The sequence below is a fragment of the Ptychodera flava genome (assembly GCF_041260155.1).
Source record: "Ptychodera flava strain L36383 chromosome 23 unlocalized genomic scaffold, AS_Pfla_20210202 Scaffold_23__1_contigs__length_28996876_pilon, whole genome shotgun sequence".
Classification (NCBI taxonomy): Eukaryota; Metazoa; Hemichordata; class Enteropneusta; family Ptychoderidae; genus Ptychodera; species Ptychodera flava.
The window spans coordinates 20,509,357-20,529,825 of NW_027248277.1; the positions used below are offsets into that span (position 1 = coordinate 20,509,357).

General features: G+C 37.1%; 1 protein-coding gene across 1 annotated transcript; it reads left to right on the plus strand.

Moving 5' to 3' along the window:
* Window positions 1-1,413: 1,413 nt before the first annotated feature.
* Window positions 1,414-19,531, plus strand: LOC139123833 (uncharacterized). Its single transcript, XM_070689984.1, has 6 exons — window positions 1,414-1,480; window positions 4,808-5,129; window positions 9,121-9,258; window positions 9,621-9,752; window positions 18,939-19,009; window positions 19,448-19,531. The coding sequence occupies exons 2-6, from the start codon at window positions 4,814-4,816 to the stop codon at window positions 19,529-19,531; spliced, it is 741 nt and encodes a 246-aa protein (XP_070546085.1). The 5' UTR covers window positions 1,414-1,480; window positions 4,808-4,813.
* The last annotated feature ends 938 nt before the right edge of the window (window positions 19,532-20,469 follow it).

Consider the following 20,469-nt stretch of genomic DNA (forward strand, 5'->3'; position numbering starts at 1 on the left):
TGTAATCTCAGAAAAAAGTTTGCACGCAGAGTCCTCAAAACAGCGCCCTCACAAAAGAGTCAGCCTGGCCAGTATAGAAATCGCAACCTCACAGAAGTTGTGCGACGGGAAGTTAGATTAAAACTTACTAGTGTAAAAGAAAAGTTTCACAGGGGAAAAATATTGTTCATTAAAAAAATGAAACAAACGCTTAATAAATTAAAACATTCATATGTGATATAAATAATTTTTTATAAACTAACATATTTCTTCAATATTTTAAAAGTATTAGGAGTGATTTCTGAATAAATCACACAGCTATTAATATATCTATTAAAAAGTTTACTCTTCAAAAAACAAAAAAAAATTCTTATCACAAATTAAATGGTCATTCTTTTGAAATTTATTTTGTTTTTGAGTATCTAAAACTTACTATTTTAAAATGCAAAAGGTAAGATTACCTTAATTATTAAACATTAATACTTGTCAAGCGTAACTTCTTACAAAATATTAAAAGTTTACTTACAAAAGAATAGAAGTTTTGAAGAATTAAAAGTACTTAGTCCCTTGAAAATAAACCTAGGCAAAGTATGCCAGAGTTGTTCCCACAACAAATAGAGAGTCGTGTATGCCAGCATTAGAGTTTTTTCCACCAGAATTATAGTTTCGTTCTCGTAATAAGAGTTGTGCCCCTCAAAAGAAGTTGTGCTGTAAAAATAGTTTAGTTTGTCAAAAATAGAGTTTTGTCCCTCATAATAACAGCTACACCCAAAAACATTTAAGTTTGTTTTGGGAGATAAAACTTCAAAATTATTAAAGATATTGTCCAGAAAAATAAAAATTTATTTTTTCAAGGTAATATATTCTTTTGACGTGAAGGAGCCACCGTATTTTACACCTAGTTCACAAGCTTACAGCTACAGGACAGCTCTCGAATGTTTAACACTGCTTAAATGCATTGCGCAACTGCAAAATTACCATGCCGGGAAAACACAGGAATACCAGGGCATATAAATAAACAAATTAATAAACAAACGAATAAATAAATAAATAAATAAATAAATAAATAAATAAATAAATAAATAAATATTAAATAAATAAACTACTCACTAAAGTGCATCTTAAATAAGTTTCATGTATTGTTGAGTTATTTATTTCAATTCTAATGGAATCCGTTTTCTTCTACATTATTTATTTATTTATTTATTTATTTATTTATTTATTTATTTATTTATTTATTTATTATTGTTATTTTTATTTATTTATTTATTTATTTATTCATTTATCCTTGCTTTCATTTCCTGTAAAAGTAGGCGAAGGAAATTTTTTCCAACGTTAACATCCCTTGCCGCTGGTTGTGGTTGACTGCGGCTTTACTGAAAACTTGATATCGACGTAGATGGCGCAATAACGTTGTGATGACATTCACAAAATGGCCGCCCTTGAAGAGGACGACATCTGTACACCTTCGGCCGTCTGCACTGCAATAACCTAAAATCAGGTAGGTTACTACAGTTTCCATTATTACAGACATAAGCACGTCAATAACAAAGAAACATTACTGGGCACGATACATGTTTACGGAATAAACAAATCTGAAATCCGTATTGAATCATTTAGCCTTGGTGACGCGTCACGTCAGCAAGTACAGGTGTGTACGATCTGACTGGGTGAACAACAATGCGCTCAAAGGTCGTGTAAGGTCACATTCAGCTAGCTACTTCCTTGTACAATTCGCCGTTTCTTGACAATATGCTAATTGTCTGACATGTACAAATTACATTCATAGCATGGCCAGTTACCATAGAAAATTGAAATGGGTCGAATGCCAGATATCAAATTGTTGCGTGTCTGATAGAAGTGTTTGTATTCACGGTAGTCATTCGTTCAATATTTTCTGCACTGGTAAGGCGCTATGCTGTGGCCATCCAATGGCGTCAACCGTGTGTGAAGTAAACTTTATTAAAGTATATCACTGTGAGTATATCAAACATTGAGCGTTCACGTCGTTACGTTGTCACGGCACTGTTCCTAAGCGACAAAGTCGGCTTGGATGGAATTTTTTCCGAAAATTATGTGTATTTACCCCTCCCCACTAGCTCTGAAAGTCGCTACTTATAATATGTTTATGTAGATATCGGGCAGCTAGATTGGTTGCTGACACCCCATTGGCTCCCATATATCACCTGACTTGGTTGAAAGAGCACCAGCCATTACGCTACAGCTAGCTGTGTGTCTGTTTATTACTTGCTGAAATTATATTTTTTATGAAACCACTGCTCCACTGTCTACAGCTAAATGTACCCAACTAATACAGTGCAGCTCCTTTCGCTTTTTGAAGATTTTTTATTTCAAATCATTTAGTAATACTGGCAGTTCCTTTGATCAATTGTCATTTAAGTGACTGAAGCAGTGCTGTTTAAGTCCTGATAACTAGGCCATAGATGTATGCTTTTGTGAGTTCAACAGAAATTGCCGGATTTCACAGTCCCAACCTGACTGTCCTAATTGACATTCATAAGTTCTAGGAATTGACATATAAGTTGATGAATTTCAGTTTTATTTCAGTCATAGGGAACCAAAAGTATTTAGAACAATGTCAACAAAACAACTCTGTTTTTAATGCTCCTTTATTACACTAAAATATTTTACCGGATTTGAAACGTGCAGAAAACAAATTTCAAGGAACAGTTGTAGCATTTTATCATTGGCTGACTCCAGGTATCATTTACCCTTGCATCTTTTTTCTTTAATATTTGATTATTCTTATATGCCAGAATTCAAAATCCCTAATAACTTTTCAAGTCTGCTGGTCTTTCATGTGTTGCTCTCTGGCCTGATCTTGGGTACAAGCAGGGCTCGAAATTAAATTTCAAATGTGGTGGTCCATGTGGACCACCTAAAAATATTTTTGGTGGTCCAAATTAAAAATGTAGTGGTCCGTAATATAACAATTGTCATACTAACCTATCACGCTACCTTAAGATGATTTTGAGTTGTCAGTTCACATACTCTTATGTTCAAAATTATTCCGCCAGGTATCGGCTGTTAACAATTATGATGACAAAAATCCAACTATTTACTCCATTGAACTTGAAATTCACAATATATTTTTTTTCTGAACTTTATTATCTACTATAGAGAGTCAAAATACTTCCACTCATAAAAACCAATAGCAACCAGTAACAGAACCCGATTTGAACACTGCCTGAACACGAATGGGCCTGGGCAGCGTTTCCGTTACAATTTCAAAACTTGCGTACGATTTTACGCAACTGAGTTTTTATTTGCGTAAAATGTATTCAAAATGCGCACGGTAGGAATCAGTATCTGAAGTGAGCTGGGCAGTCTTTTCTGTAGAACTTGGGGGTTTCCTAGCAAAAAACAACAACGTGGGGGCTTCAAGGTGTAGCTGAACGTTTGCCATGCCGTGATGCATGTCCCGTATATGATCGTTGAGCAGCCCAATGAGTTCATGTTCAAAGAAAATACCTTCTGACTACGAAATTAGTGTTTTCAAAGGGCCAACAAAAAGCAGATACTGTTCAAAGTTCAGCGGGACCTCTCAAGAATGCAACCCGACGACAGATTCTAAATGGTCATCCGTAAACACTTTCCAAATAACATGCGACGTAATGACCATTAACTGTATTGTGTTACCAACAACGTAGACTCGATCGATTCTCGAATTTTTTGCATCTGTAGTGCCATTGTCTGTACAGAACTGATTGACATGACGTTTTGTGATGATGAAATACAATGTTGCATAAAGTGCTGCGGTCTGCTAAAGTCTAAAATGTTGCAATATCATGATAAATGTCACTTGCAAGCAGGTGCATATGTTCTACTTTTGTCCTGCATTGAACCACGTTCAGGCAATGTAGTGCGGGCCAAGTACGTCGTCTTCAAAAATTTCTGACGTAAGTTGTGGTCCATTTGGACCACCAACATTTGAATTTTGGTGGTCCAAAATGAAAAAATGGTGGTCTTTGGACGCAAGACCACCGTTAATTTCGAGCCTTGACAAGTATACTGTATGTTTCACTGTCATGAGCGTCATTTGACCCAAACTCTTCTTCAACTGACATGTAAAATTTTGACAATATTTGTGTTCAGTTTATACAACTGCGTTCTTGTTCTACTCCCTACAGCATGTTGAACTGTCCAGTATTCAGCTTGCTATCACAGCCTGTGTATGTGTACCATGCATTTGTATCACTGACAACTGACTGTCAGTCTGGACTCTAATTAAATTATCACCTAATACATATTTATATATATACAGGCTTTGTCGACAAACTGAATATTGTGTGTTTGAGCATGCTGTACATAGGGAGACAGCAAGAAACTGCATATACTGATAGAAATATTGCAAAAAATCATCAAGTTGCAGCTTCTGCCCACTTTTGCAAGTATGACATCATAGCATCAGATATAAATTGACATGTTTATAGCAAGGAACTAGCCATGAAACGCTGAAAGCAGTTCTGCTTTTTCTGTCTGTACTGTCTGTCGTTAATGTTGATACTGTATGTCATCATGACCACACAGGTACCTGTGTCATTCTTTAGTTTAATAAAAAAATGATAGAAATGGTTTGTTGCCAGCTCAGGAAATGGCGCTTATGAGGACAAATATCTATTTCCAAGCAACGTGCTATGAATCTCCTTATATAACATTTTTAATACTTCAGTGCAGAAAATCACTGGGGATCACATTGCATGGTATGTTTAACTCTTTATCATGTCAACTTTCAGAGTATGTCTTCACAACAGACAGAGGTGATGTTCAGTATGTAACATATAATTCATCTGTTTATTTTTATCAGATCAAAATGGCTGAGAAAGTTGATCCACTTCGACGTTTATTCCTTGAAATATCTCAACGAATATCATCAAAAGAAGAAGGGTTTTTGTATGGACTTGTGAAGGACAAGCAGATTCCGACTAAAGCTCTTGAAGGATTGGCCGATGGAAATGAACTCTTTATCAAACTCGAGGAGCTTGGTTGCATAGGTAACGAAAATCTTACCCTGTTGAAAGAACTTCTTGGAAGTATTAAGCTAGAACCCTTGGTCAGGTTGGTGGAAGAATTTGAAAGAAAACAGCAGAAAAACCAGAGCATTAGTCAACAGCATGACGTAAACAAAGGTAAGTATTTTAGTTTCACCTTAAAAGGATAGTCCACCCAAAATTTCATTAGCTGTATATAAAGGTTTATATTTATGCCAGAAAAACTTTCATCATTACTTTTGCACAGAAAGTGCGACTGTTGAAGATATACACGAAAACAAATATAAAAATCAGGCATATGGAGCTTTTCCTTCCCCATGCACCCATATTTTCTATTTTCTCTGCAAAGCATGCTGGGAAACATGCCCAGATGATGACGTAAAATTTCGTGTTTAGGTACATTTGCTAAGTTTTCCCATCTAGGGAGTCTCATCAACAACTTCCGATATAAACATGCCTGCCTCTAAGTATTACGGATATACCAATGATTATTATCCAGATTTCTAAAATGTATTCTAGATATTTGAAACCCTAAGAAAAAACACTGCCTCTGCAAATTGTGGCTGGTAAACGTTGGCACACTGTTTTTTAAACTAAGTATGCAAAGACCATTTGCCAGCAAAGGACTTCATTGGAGTTTGACAATCCATAATGAAAGGGATTAGAAAAACACTTTGAGGTAGTAGGCTACCAGGGCCTACGCAAAATGTGGCATAGAATTGCATGTAGAAATGTCAGAAAACGTACTAACAGTATTATCAGTTTCCTGAAACTTTCACAAATGATCCATTGAAAGATGCTTTATTAAAAAATATAACACAATTACCATGTCACCGTGCTTGATTTTTTAGACAGAATCATAATTGTATGTTTTTCCTTTGACAAACCACTGATGCTGACTCAGCATTTTTTTCATAAGTTTTAATACAGTAATAGGTGGCATCTTTGTTATTGGATCAGTAACTTCATCCATGGTGCTTGTACTGGAAATACTATATGTAGAGGATATATTATAGAATCACAAGTGAAATGAAATAATATTGTTATTCACCATGATTTTGTTTTCCTTGAAAGAGTCATATGTCCCTGAAAGTCATGTATGGTGTTCAAATCATGGGGTAATGGGTAATTGAATGTAAATTATTTCAAGAAGTAGAATGGAACACCCATTTTTCTGGTCTTTTTTAAAGTGGCACTCCCACTTGGTAACATTTTTAAAGCACATTTTATTAATGCCAACGGTCGATATTTGACGTGGCGACTGCGCGCGGATCACGAGATATCGATAAAAACATGTCCTCAAAAAAGTAAAAGTTTGAATTCCGGTGGCCCACCTAAATTCAGCTTCCTGAACATCGAACTTTCAGCACTGGGGCCATTGTCTACTAAGCTATGGAGTACGAGTCTATGCTAACGCTGCTGTATGCCACAGTACCACTCCCATCGGCAATCGTTCATGCTCCCCGGGGGAAAGCCGAGTCTTACTGACTCTGAGAAAAAACGGAAAACAAAGTTTGATTCCACCAGAATTCGCATAGGTGACTAGCACAGTTACGTGCGGTTGATACATAGCGGCCGCCAAGTGGTATGCATAGACGCATACCACGCGCGTGGCGTACTGTGTCCAACTGTGTACAACAAAATGTAGTCATCAGAGGCAGCTAATATTTGACACGTAAAAACTGATGTTTATGTGGTATTGGTTAAAAATATCGTACAACTGATTAAGAACAATGAAAATGACAAAAACTAAGGAGAAGTTTTACAAAACTTACCTGAGGTAATGGCATAATGCTGTATATAAAGTCTTTGCAGTGGGAAGTAAATTAATTGCGTCGTTCGAACTTATTGTAGACTCCCTAGAATATCGTCAATCAGCACAACAACAAACCTTCGGATATTCGGGTCAAAATCAGAACGATCGTAAAATTTCGGGATGTGAAAAATACGCTCGGGAAATGACATGTTTTTATCGATATCTCGCGATCCGCGCACAGTCGCCACGTCAAATATCGAACGTTGGCATTAAAAAAATGTGTTTTAAAAATGTTACCAAGTGGAGTGCCTCTTTAAAATCCTCATCCAGCTACAACACATGTGATTTCTAGAAAAAGGTGAAGCTTCTCTGAGGAATTCTGATAGGTGGCACTTCCGTACTGCGAAAATGACGTCATAACACATTAATATAGTCTGTGGGCCAGAGGGGGTCTACGTGCACCCCCCAGCCCACAGGATAACAAACCTGTATTTTTCAGAAGCCTTGGGATCCCTAGAATACGAAATGGAATTTTAACAGAAAAAATATAGGGATGTAATAGCTGTTAGGGTCATGTTTTGAAGGGTACCGCAAAATCACAATTTTGCAACCCAATTGCATTTTCGTCAAATCTGTCTTCTTGTAAGCCATCTGCTGAGCTTATTTTTAACATAACCACTTTTGTTAGGTATCATTAGAAAGATAATTTACTAGTCTTTAAGATGACGTATTGCAACATGCAATATCTTTTACAGTTTATGTGAAATATGACCAAAAGTTACCCCATACCCCAAAGTTTAACATTGCAAATTACAGTAAATCTCAAATTCTACCAAATTTTATAGCTAGGCATAATAAAAAATGCAATGCTTTGTATGAAATATGTTTTATTTGGTATAGGGACATGTAAGAAATATGAAATAGACTTTTAACAGAAAAAATATTGGGACTCTATAGTTGTAACAGTCATATTTTGAAGGGTACCGCAATATCACACTGTTGCCGACTTGCATGCATTTTTGTTAAACCTGTCTTCCTATAAGTCATCTGCTGAACTTGTTTTTGAATATAACCTGGCTTGTTACGTATCATTAGAAAGATAACTTACTAGTCTTTAAGATGACATATTGCAACATGCAATATCTTGTATAGTATTCATGAAATATGACCAAAACTTACCCCATACCCCAAAGTTTACATTGAAAATTGCAGTCATAGCTAAAATCAAATTCTACCAATTTTTTAGCTAGACACAAAAAATCTGCCCATTTTTGCTATTAAATCTGTTTTATTTGGTACAGGGATATGTCAGAAATATGAAATAGACTTTTAACAGAAAAAATATTGGGACTTTACAGCTGTAACAGTCAGATTTTGGAGGGTACCGCAATATCACAGTGTTGCAGATTTGCATGCATTTTTGTTAACGCTGTCATAGCTAAAATCAAATGTAATATGCAATTTTTTATGTAGACATAAAAGAATTGGGCAATGTTTTGTATTAAATCCATTTTATTTGGTACGGGGACATGTTAACAATATGAAGTAGACTTTTAACAGAAAAAATATTGGGATTCTATAGCTGTAACAGCCATATTTTTATGGGTACAGCAAAATCTCAGTATTACTGACCTGAATGCGTTTTTGTTAAATCTGTCTTCCTATAAGTCATCTGCTGAGGTTGTTATTGATTATAACCTGGCTTGATAGGATTCATTAGAAAGGTAATCAAGTAGTGTTTTAAATGACATATTGTAATATGCAATATCTTGTATAGTTTTCATGAAGTATGACAAAAACTTTCCCCATACAAAGTGTATATCCAAAGATACTGTCATAGCTCACGTCAAATTCTACTGAGTTTTTACCTACACACAATAAAAACAGCAATGTTTTGTATAAAATCTGTTTTACTTGGTACTGAAACATGTTAGAAATATAAAATAATATTTTTAACAGAAAAAATATGGGGATGTTAGAGCTGTAACAGTCATTTTTTGAAGTATACTACAGAATCACAATATTGTTGACTGGCATGAGTTTTTGTTAAACCTGTCTTCTTGTAAGTTGTCTGCTACCCCACACTGGCACCTTTTTTGTTAAATTATTCTCTTTGTAAGCCATCTGCCGAGAATTAAAATACAGGTTTATTGAGAAACAAATTTTCAAATAATGGTGACCAAATCTATTTCTTTTCTAAAATGTCCAAATCGAAGCAATCATAAAGGGCAATTAATGATCAAATCACACAGTGAAATAAAATTTGAGGTAGATGTTATTTAAGAGTCACACCCATGAAAATGTTGTGTTTACAGCACCTCACAAATGAAGATATACCTGAGTAGATATCTGTTATTTATTACTTCTCGATAGATTTTGATGAATTTCAACGGGAACCCATTGTTCACTTGGTGGAAGAGTCTGAAACAAGACAGCATGGCAGTCAGAGCGTAAGTCAACAGGCTGAGCATGGAAATCAGAGTGTTGGGCAGCAGGATGGCCTTGACACAGGTAAGTAGATGAGTTTCACCTGAAATGTGACACTTGTATGATGTTAGAAACTTTTTTAAATTTAGAAACTTTTAGAACATTATCGTTGGACTTGCCCAAACACAGGATGCCGTTAAGGTTGTTTTGAGTTTTGAAATAGATTGAAATATGAAATTGACCTAAGTGACCATAATCGATTTCTTTTCTTAAACGTCAAAGTCCTAACACCCATAAAGGGAAATAAATGATCAAACCACACAATCAAATAATATTTGATATAGATATTGCTGAAGGGTCGTACCTAACAAAATGCTGCAGTGGTTACAGCACCTCATAAATGAAGATATACTGGAGTTAATATCTGTTATTTTACTTCTCGATAGATTTGGATGAATTTCAACAGGAACCCGTGGTACAGTCAGTAGAAGAGTCTGAAACAATACAGCATGGCAGTCAGAGCATTAGTCAACAGCATAGAAATCAGAATGTTGGGCAGCAAGATGGGTTGACCACAGGTAAGTATTTAGTTTCACCTGAAATGTAGCAGTAATATGATGTTGGAAACTTTTCAAACTTTCTAATGAAAGCTATCATTTCAGAACATTATCATTGGACTTGTCTTAAGTTTTGAAATAGCTTGAAATACCAAATTGAAATATAGGTTGCTTCAGGAGTAATCTTCTTTATGAGTTTTTCAAATATAGGTAACCTTTATCAATGTATTTTCTCAAGCATCCAAATTGTAGCAATTATAAAGGGAATAAATGCTCAAATCACACAATGAAATAACTTTGATGTAAATATTGCACCAAACAGCGCATAAAAATTAATGTTATATTTTAAATATGTCATGTTACTTTTTGGTAAATTTGGATGAGCAAAATCAAAATCAAAATTTCTTAAAGTAACTCTTGTGGGTCTGGTAGGTGCCTGTTACATGTTGATATGTGGTAGGATCCTGCTAGTGTTTCTATGGAACTTTTTAGACACCACAATGCCTTGCCATCCCAAAGTGGTAGTAGAAGCATCCTGGATAACATAATGCCCTTCTTTGTGGTCATATAACTCTGTCACTGACTACACGTGAAAAGCCACTATGACACCTGGACTTGCCATTGCCCCTGGATTTGAATCAAACTCTGTTTGTGTTGCATTAATGCTGCTGTTAATTCAAGTTGAATAGGGTTAGCTGATGTTATACATTATGAATATTTTACATCCCTACAGAGTGCAATAAGTTGGTTGTACAGTACCTGTCACATGTACAGGGAAGAAGAGAGAAAGGGTTACGAATGGCCTAATACAATTTATATAAATTTTGGCATCAAAATAATTTTGACTATCCCAATATCCAAAGTTCTTCAGGAAAGAAAACTGTCTGATCTCTAAACACTGTATTGAGTTCTTTACAATTATATGTATACGGGTATGTTGTTGCAGTGATTCAGTTACTCACCGGCCTTCGGCAAATGGCCATTTTTTTGCAAAATGTCCTAAAATGTTTTTTGTATTTTCTGATGAATGGCCGAAAAAATTGTCACAAACCAACTTCAATCGCAGGGTACCCTACATCTGGTTGTTGTTGTTTGTATTGTTGTTTATGCTTATTAGTCATGTTTTTGTTGACCAATAACATTCAACGAACATAACTGCCATGTTGTTGTTGGTTAAAACGTAATGTGGATGTCCTAAGAAACGCTACAACTTACAAAGACACTATCAGTCCCTGCCAACGTACACTCTCTTCGTATAAGTATAGTTTGCTTGAATCAAAATTTGGCTTGATAGTAAAAACCTTAATGTCAAAGGAAACTTTCAAAAACAGAGTCATAATACAAGGGAAAAGGAGAAAACTGAGGTTTTCTAAAAGGTCAAATCTGGGTCATCCCATGTGATGTCACGAATGAAGACCCCTTAAGTACACAATTATTGTTCAAAGAAACCACCTTGGGAGGTCCAATAGGTCCAATCTTATAATCAAAGGTAATTCCTAGGTGCCTTCCAATTTAATGGCATTTAGCTTGACTGTCATTTTTAAATTTGATTTTATTAACAGTCATGGCAAAGGGAAATTGTCAACAGTAGTTGCAGTAAGCATATCCATTTTCAAATCATCACATTTGAGAGCTGCAATTTTTGCATGGTTACTTAACATCAAAGCAACAATTCAAAAGTAAAACAATTAAAATTATCCATTTGGACTATTTCAAATTGCTTTTAACTTTTGCAAGAAATGATGTGATTCTGAATGATTTTAATATTTCTGCAGATTCCTCCAGTTTAATGATGTGGAAGTGAACATCACCAGACATTTCTTGATGATATCAAAATATCAAATGAAAATATTTCTGGACTTAAAAGCTATCATAATCATCAAAACAACGATTAGTTTCAAAAACATTGGGAAATTAAATGAACAAATCATTGTGTCCTGTTTTACAGGATTCGGGTTTGACCAACCCTTTTTGTCTCAAGAAAAATATCATGCTTATTATCACGCTTAAGATGCTATTAAGCCTGCTTGATCACAACTATTACACTAGCAGGGCTCGAAATTAACTTTTTCCTGGTAGTCCCATTGGGCTACCATTTTCTAAAGTTGGTAGCCCAGTGACAAGGTCTGGTAGCCCATGCATGAATGAAGAGATTTTGTAAAGGATATTTTTATTTATATCTAGACAATGAAAGATTTATTTGGCATGACTCTATCCAGGAAGTGAATTTTCTAGTCATTTGACATCAATACCTGCAGATCATAGCCTTAGGAGAACGGTATAGCATGTATAGTGGACAACGGTGACACCTCAAAGTTAGACGACCTATTCACACAGTCATGTTCCTCATACTTTCGTGGCAATTTTGGCTATATTTCTCCACCATAGTACACTATCATGGGATGATCTCGTACACTTCGGAAAGCGTAATTTGTGGATGGCCTGACAGCTTTTACTTTGCAGTTTGAATAATTTTGTGTTTAATTGTGATTGATACATTGTGATTAAATAACTATGAAAATAAATTTTCATTGGCCATCATTTCCCGAGCCTGTCATCCAGGTAGATCAGTTAACATAATGACACTTTATTGAAAGTTTGTCGCAACAAATTCCACTGCTCTGTCAGCTTTTAATTTTGATAACTGGGTTGACTGTATGAGCGTCGGTCGTCTCATAGTGACCAACATCATGTCGCTCACTCAGTAATTTCATGTACAGGCTTTGGTAGTCCGTGTGGGCTACCATTTCATGGGTTTTGGTAGCCCCAAGGAAAAGTTGGTAGTCTGTGGACTCGGGACTATCGCTAATTTCAAGCCCTGTCACCACCATATTTGTATCTACACTGCCACTATGCTACCAAATGCTTTCTTCTGCATGGAAATTTTATTTGTGTGGCTCACAAAATTTTCGTCATGACTTAAAGACAGCATTAATGTGCCACATGAGGAGTTTGTAGCTTACACACACCATAAGTTGTCATACTGTGAACACTGAATGAATGCTGCAGAAGAATTATGTATCTGTGTTAATATACACTTCACATTAATACCAGACTTTTAGAATTGCCACCTAATTTTATTTCTGGTGGTAAAAGTTTACCACAGGAAATGGAAAAATATTTCTATCCCTTTAATTTCATAAAAAACACAGATACTTAATGTAATAAAAACTGAACAAATATTCCTTTAAAGGTCTGATGAAATCAACCTGCACTACTGAGCTATTTAGCTTCCGGATGGCAATATTGTTACATTTGCAACAGAATTTCTACGTAAAAATATAATTTTTAGTATAACCCAAACGGGATTGGAACCCCCACACACTCACGGCAACACCGCCCAGCCGCTAGGCCTCACACAAACCAGCCAGCCACCGCTTCTAACCAAAAAGGGTTGGTCCACAGTAACCGAGTTAGATGTTACAATTCTGTGCGCGACCGAGCAACATAGTTGTGCGTGAAGCAGAAGACACACAGACACACAGACACAGTATGCACGAGTGCTAATTTTTTATATTTCTTTGTCAGTTTGGTGTCACTTCGCTAAACTTAGGCCACGCCCTCAGTTTGGTCATGGTTGGCACACTCTGACGTCACAACTGGATTCATTTACATCGAATAGCGGCCAACCTGCCAACCCCTATCTCTGCCTCGTATAGTACGCTAACACAATATGTTAACAAAGTAAGTACATCCACAGGGCATCCCACGCTTGCCATCCGTTTCTCACCAGCAGACTCTCCTGCTAGCACTACGTCTGCTGGAGAATTGCTCGACCAAAAGAAAACTTCAAGCGCTGTCTGATTTGTCAAACGAAATCCACAGTCAATGAAGGTCGGCTTTGCTCGTTCACGTAAATCGTATCAGAACTGACTCTGTACCGACAATGTGAATGATGCACATATACATAAGAATAGCATGAGCACGGTCAGTATCGACTTGTCTGCCCTCCCAGACAGACCACGTTTAGTTGCAACTTTACTACTAGAAACGAATTAAAACAACCAAACGTACTTGTCTGTGCTTTGATTACTTTTTCGAAACAAAATTTAAAATCTTTTAGTGCCGGTAATTATCCCTTTTAAAAACCGGATCAATGCCGATATGAACTTCACGACGCCTTTGTGAAAAGGTTAATGGCTATTGACTGCGTAAAGAATTTTAGCGAATCAGAGCAGCCGATACACGTCGGGGACAAAAAAAGTCGACTGGAGAGGGTTTGGGACACGCCCACATTGCATTTTACTTTTGCAATATTGAATAATCGCGTGCACTAAACAAACAAAGAAATAAACAATAACTGTTCTATAGGCCTAGACCATCAACTGTATTTCTGTAATTTTGCAACATGGGCGTTTCACCAGACCTTTAGTGTAAAAAAACTATCATGAACAACATACAAAACATCTCGATTTGTAAAATTGCGGACATCTGAATGCCGAGAAAGCTGTTGCCACAATTGAGATCGAAAACGGCCTAAAAGTTGTTCAAAATGGCTATAAGTTTTTTTGATTTCGCTAATGAGAATCTAAGTTAAATGTGAAAGTTAAATAAGTTTTACATACAGTACTGTACTGCAGGCCTTTCTGCTTTTTTTCTCTTCAATGCTCAATGTTGGTAGATGAAAAGAGGAAGAGTTGGAGATGACATGCATAGCTCAGAATATGATAAAAGACAGCGATATCATCAATATAGATAGTGTTGTTTTCTAAGACCCAATTTTATTACACTAATGATGTACATGCCACAAAACCCACCTTGTCCAGAAATGGTTCCTTGTGACATTTTGAGGGTTTTGGTCTGGTTTATAGTGTGTTGCTACATTATTTTTAATTTCTTTACTAAAGAAAAAAATAAATGTTGTTTTGGTGTTCTTATGTTTTTGCATGTATATTGAATGAAATTTGCAAACTCGAGTGATCAAGTCTTTGTTTTGCAAAATGATTGTAACATTAGTGTACTCTGTGATTTGAAAGAAGCTTGTATTGGGTTCATAAAAATGATGTTAAAACATTTTCTTGGAATCATCAGTTGTAGACAACAGAATCTAATATACATTTAGACATAATTGAGTAATGGGAAATGATAAATTCTCTAGAATGTCGTCAGAAAGAGAAGCAAATATGTGAAAATCATTGTAAATGTAGAATACTGGTGGCCATTTTGACTATTTAATCAGGTCATGTGACCAGCATTTGCATATTATGGGGCAATTGTTATTCTACAATTCCAAAAATATATGGTTATTGTGGATAATGTTTGATAAATTCAATAGTCGGATGTTATAAAATATGATACTTGACCTGTCTGACCCCAATTCAAAGGCGCTGTGTAAAAGTCTTCACTTATGACTGAGGACAAGAAAATCTTTGTAAAGTTTATCAAATCTGTGTAACGTTTATCATGATATATAAAGTTTACGTCAAAGTTCATGGTCATGGGACTATAAAATGTGATTTAGCATTGGGATATGATTCAATATTGATTATCTGTTACTGGAAAATTGGAAACATGAAAAAATAATGATAAATTTATATTGTTGGTGGCCATTTGAATACTTAATTAGGTCACATGACCAGTATTTGCATATTTTTGGGACAAGTGTTTCATTGTCATTCAAAATATACACCATATACGCCTAAACAAGCAAGCACGAGCCAACATCAGCTGGTGGGCAAATCTGAGCAAAACGTTCACTGGTACGGCATTCTTCATCGAGGAAACACTGTTGCCCCAACAGATCTTCACCGCCAACATGTGCTCTACGGTAGGAGCAGGCATTAACGCGAACGACTGGTTTTATACGCAATGGTCCATGGACGATCCCACAATTGCAGATGCACATATCAACTTGCAAGGACTCTACACAATACTGCTGGCTTGCAAGCGATGGCATCACTTCTGGGACTAGTGCCACATCGTAGTATATACGGACCATACTACCATGATGTGTATGATCAACTCCGGCATATCCCGCAATACTACAGCCGTGACCTGGCTCCGCGAACTGTTCTGCCATGGCTTTCTGCCCTTTGTATTTCTATATTACAGCAAGGTATGTCAAAACTAAAGTTAATCTTTCTGACTTACTATCGCGCTTACAAGAAGTTAAACATTACTTCAAGGCTGTGGACATTCTCCACACTCATGCAATTCACCCATTACACAACTGGCATTTTCATATGACCGACAATTCCTACCCTTTGTTACTACAGGGCCTCTACACCAGCACCAACTCCTGGAGCTGGACGGCAAAATCTCAAAATACAAACAAGTAGCGTATGTAGAGTCAACGAAATGCACATATAATTCCCAGTGCATCGCCTACTTCCGGTTCTGCCACTACTTTGGTCTCCGTCCAGTGCCATGCACTCAGCTTACAGTGTCCGGTACGCAGTGTTCCTCGCGAGAACACTTAAACCATCGAGCATTCCAGGCTACTTAAATATCATTCGGCTCCTCCATGCCGAGGCGGGCTACCCCAACCCCCTGGAAAACAACTGGCTACTAACTGTTCTTCGATACCGGTAGGTATCACCCGGACCCACGGAAAACAACCCTCGCAAAAGCTGCCCATCACAACGCGCATATATCAGGCCATCTACGCCAAGCTTGACCTTTCCATACCATTCAATGCTACATTTTGGTGCACCTGCCTCTTCGTATTCTTCACATTAGCTAGGAATCGACGCTGCTTCTCCAAACACAAACTTTGCCAGACTCCAAAAAATGCCTACGTAGAGACGATGTTACCATACTCAGAACGTCAGCAATCCTCACGATCAGACACACCAAAACAATCCAGTGCGGTCGGCGATTACTCAAACTGCCGCTCCCTATACGCTCTCCCCTACACTCCAAGCCAGAGACCATCTGTTTAACTTTATGCTGTCGAAAGCCGCTGCAACCATCCCTCTCCAGGTCCTCACACATGCGAAATTCACTAGAACACTCAAACTCATTCTTACTGACTGCGGCTTCAGGCCGGCCGATTACTTCGGACACTCATTCGCCGAGGTGGAGCCACATTTGCCCTTAATTTAGGAATTCCCCCTTGTTAATCAAGCCACAAGGCGATCGGAAATCCAATGCGTTCAAACTCTACACAGTTTTGTCCCATAAAACAAAGTGCAAAGTCACAAAATCCATGGCCCTCGCATTATGTACTCAGGAGGAGGGCTAGCGCCCACCACAAGTGTTGGGGGAATCTTGGCGGACTTTGGCTTGCAGCCTGTCAACTTGTATTAAAGTAGTTGACCTTGACCCCCCAACACTGTGTGTGTCTCTTGTTATTATTATTACTTTTTTATTGTTGTTGTTTAATGCTACAGTGGCCGACAGTTAAGTGTGCAATGATACTTGTTTTACTGTAATTTAAATGGGGCGGCTTCGAGGCTGCGTTGGATATCGTTGGAACGAGGCTACCCTTGGGTATCCATTGTTAGCTGTGACCCTCGAGCGTTTCCCCACCCTCCCATCCAAACCTTAAACAAGCGTCATTTTTTTTTTCCTTCTTCTTCCACTTCACTTCCTGCTTATTCTCTACCTTTCCCTGTAATCCGTCTGACCCGAGTGGCGGACTTTGGCTTACGGCCTGTCAACTTGTATTAAAGTATTTGACCTTAACCCCAACACTGTGTGTCTTTCTCTTGTTGTTATTATTATGACTTTGTTATTGTAGTTGTTTAGTGCTAGAGTAGCCAACATTTAAGTGCAAATTTTGAGCGTGGATGGTCTTTTGGTCCTTGTAAACAAGAACTTTCAATATCAGCTCATGGTTACTTTTGTTTTTTTGTGAAATCCAATATGGCTGCCAAACCACGTGACTGGTCCATATACCCTCGCAAACTTGATTATTCTCACACTACGGATGATATGAACAAAATTTCAGTTCAAGTGGCTGGTTGTGGTTCTGGAGAAAAGGAATTTCAGATATCATTCAAAGGTTTTCGCACAAATCCAATATGGCTCCCAAACCACATGACCGATTGAAATGATTTTAATAAACTTGAAACTACCTACACCAAGGATGGTACGGGTAAAATTTCAGTTCAATTGGCGTGTTGGTTCTGGAGTAGAAGATTTTTAAAGATTAAATTGGTATTTTTTGAAAATCCCATATGGCGGGCAAGCCACATGACCAATCTGTTTGCCTTTTGGAAACTTGAAAATACTTACACTAATGACAATATGAGCAAACTTTCGGTTCAAATAGTACAATGGTTCTTGAGAAGAATTGTTTTGAATATTATTCGCTGGTAATCGTAGGTTCTTTGCAAAATCCAATATGGCCGCCAAACCACGTGACAGATCAAAATGATTTTTGCAAACTTAAAAGTACTCACACTAAGGATGACACAAGTGAAATTTCAATTTGAAACTGAGTAAATGCTGCATTGCCTGTAGAAAAGAAGATTTTTAAAGATTACATTCGGATTTTTGGAAAATCCAATATGCCGGCCAAACCACGTTACTGATCCATGTACCATTCGCAAACTTGAAAGTGCTCACACTAGGGATGATACGAGTAAAGTTTCAGTTCAATCCATGTGTTGGTTCTGGAGAAGAATATTTTTAAAGATCAAATGGGTAGTTTTCAAAAATTAGCGATTTTAACCAACTGTCAATCAAACGCTTGTATAAACTCTGTTTGCAGGATTAGCAAAGGGTGCCAAAAGGTTGAGATCAGTTTGTGTAATTAATGTAATAGAAATTAAACATCGTACTGGCCAAGTGTTTGACTAGGAGGAGAACTCCACTAATGCGAGAACCAGCTGGGATTGAAAATTGCGGCTTTAAGGCCATGCTTGCTATACACGAAATTTCAAATCAACCAGACCCCTATGTCATAACGAGAAGCCATTCTAAGTTGTGGGAAAATCCATATGACCGCCAGATCACATGACCAATTGAAATTAGTAGGATCAGGTGCACAAGTACTCATATTTACCGGTACCTATTAGCCCTGCAAGTTTGAGAGGTTTACGTGAAGTGTTTTTTTAGTTCTAGGTGAGCAAAAATTTACGGAAGAACATGAAGAGGAAGAAGAAGAATATTGATAGCCTACAAAAACAATAGGGGCCAAGCCATAGGCTTAGGCCCCTTAATGTGAAAAATAACATGTGAATCTACTATTGAACTGAGAGCATACCGGTATATTCCTAAACTGCAAATATATGTTCTTTTGCTCTTTGTCTTTTTCTATAGAGTCACCTGGTATTTCAACACAGCTGATGTCCATCAATCCATTCCCCCTCGTAGCAGGGGACAAAGTTGGTGTAAGTATGCTGTTATATATGTCATCATATTAAAGGTTACAAGTCAAAAGAATATCTTTGATCAAAATATTTGTTTCCATTCTAGCTGAACTTGTTTGGGTTACTTACCTCACTATTTGAATTTTGTATTTTGAAATGTAGTAAATGAAATAGAAAAGTGACCCATGCAGGACTCAAACCAACATCCCCCAAATACATTTTGGATGCTCTACCAACTGAGCTAATGGATCAGTCAGAATTACTATGGTTGGTCCTGTCACTTAGATGGGGCTCTTTTTGTTCTCTAAGAGTAGCAATCACAGCTTTATCATATCTCTCACACTCTTGTTTTTTTCAAACTACAATGTCCTATTTGGTTGTTGCTATGAGGTGAATAAGCCAAATCAAGTGACTGGACCTTCTTTTTTGCATATCTTGGTCCTATTTTGTCAATTATAGATAAAATATAAAAGCGGTTTCCACTCTGTGAAGTTGCAGTGTCAGGGGAGCAAAACACAAAATGGGTATAACATGCAGAACTAGTGGCTTGCTTTATGGATGACTAACTTTAGAATAAATCTTTAGAAAGACTTCAAAGACAGAGTAGAAAATGTTGGAAATGAAATAAGCACAACAGTTTAAACTTATGCTTAGTGAGCTCGATCTCACAATTATCATGCTTTCTGATACCAGTAACATCATCTAAAAGCCTGATTCATTAGATAAACGTAATTGAAAGTAACTAATCACTTTTACTTTAGCTAATTACCATTTTGCATATTTAACAAACTTTTGTAATTAGCGATGTATATCTAAAGTAACGGCATCAAACTTGGTGAAACCTGCCACATACATCAAAGATACTATGATATAACATTTATAAAAATTGTTTAACACGTTGAGATCAGCTAAATACTCATTTGCATATTAAAGAACTTTCCTACATAGGGATGTAGAGCTGAATTGACTTTCTCTAAGATTACTAAAATCTCTATGAAGAAACTATGATATAGCAAAATAAAAGTTCAGCATTTTGTAATGAGTTAACTACTCATTAAACCCTGTGCTGACTTAATCCAAAAATCTAGCAACGTATTTGTATAATGATTGCAATTTCATAAGAAACGAAAGACAGAAATGCATCGTCGCCTAGCTGCTAGGCCTCACACAAAACCAGTCGGCCACCGTTTCCAACCCAAAAGAGTTGGTCACAGTAACCGACTTAGATGTTACAATCCTGTGCGCGACTGAGCAACACAGTGTGCGTGGAGCAGACGACACACAGACACAGTACAAACACATATTAATCGGAAAAGCACGAAGCTTTTTACTGAGCTATCAGACAGACTTGGGGACAAGTAAATATCCACCAGCAGAAACTGTCCACTCAGGTTAAAGAAATATATTTTTTACTATAACCCAAACGGGATTCGAACCCCCACACACTCACGGCAACATCGCCTAGCTGCTAGGCCTCACAC

Excerpts from the sequence above, each read along its gene's own strand:
- LOC139123833 (XM_070689984.1), top strand. The coding sequence starts at position 4,814 with ATGGCTGAGAAAGTTGATCCACTTCGACGTTTATTCCTTGAAATATCT. Across the intron at positions 5,130-9,120 it reads ACAGCATGACGTAAACAAAG|ATTTTGATGAATTTCAACGG; the intron begins GTAAGTATTTTA and ends ACTTCTCGATAG. Across the intron at positions 19,010-19,447 it reads TAGCAGGGGACAAAGTTGGT|ATAAAATATAAAAGCGGTTT; the intron begins GTAAGTATGCTG and ends TGTCAATTATAG.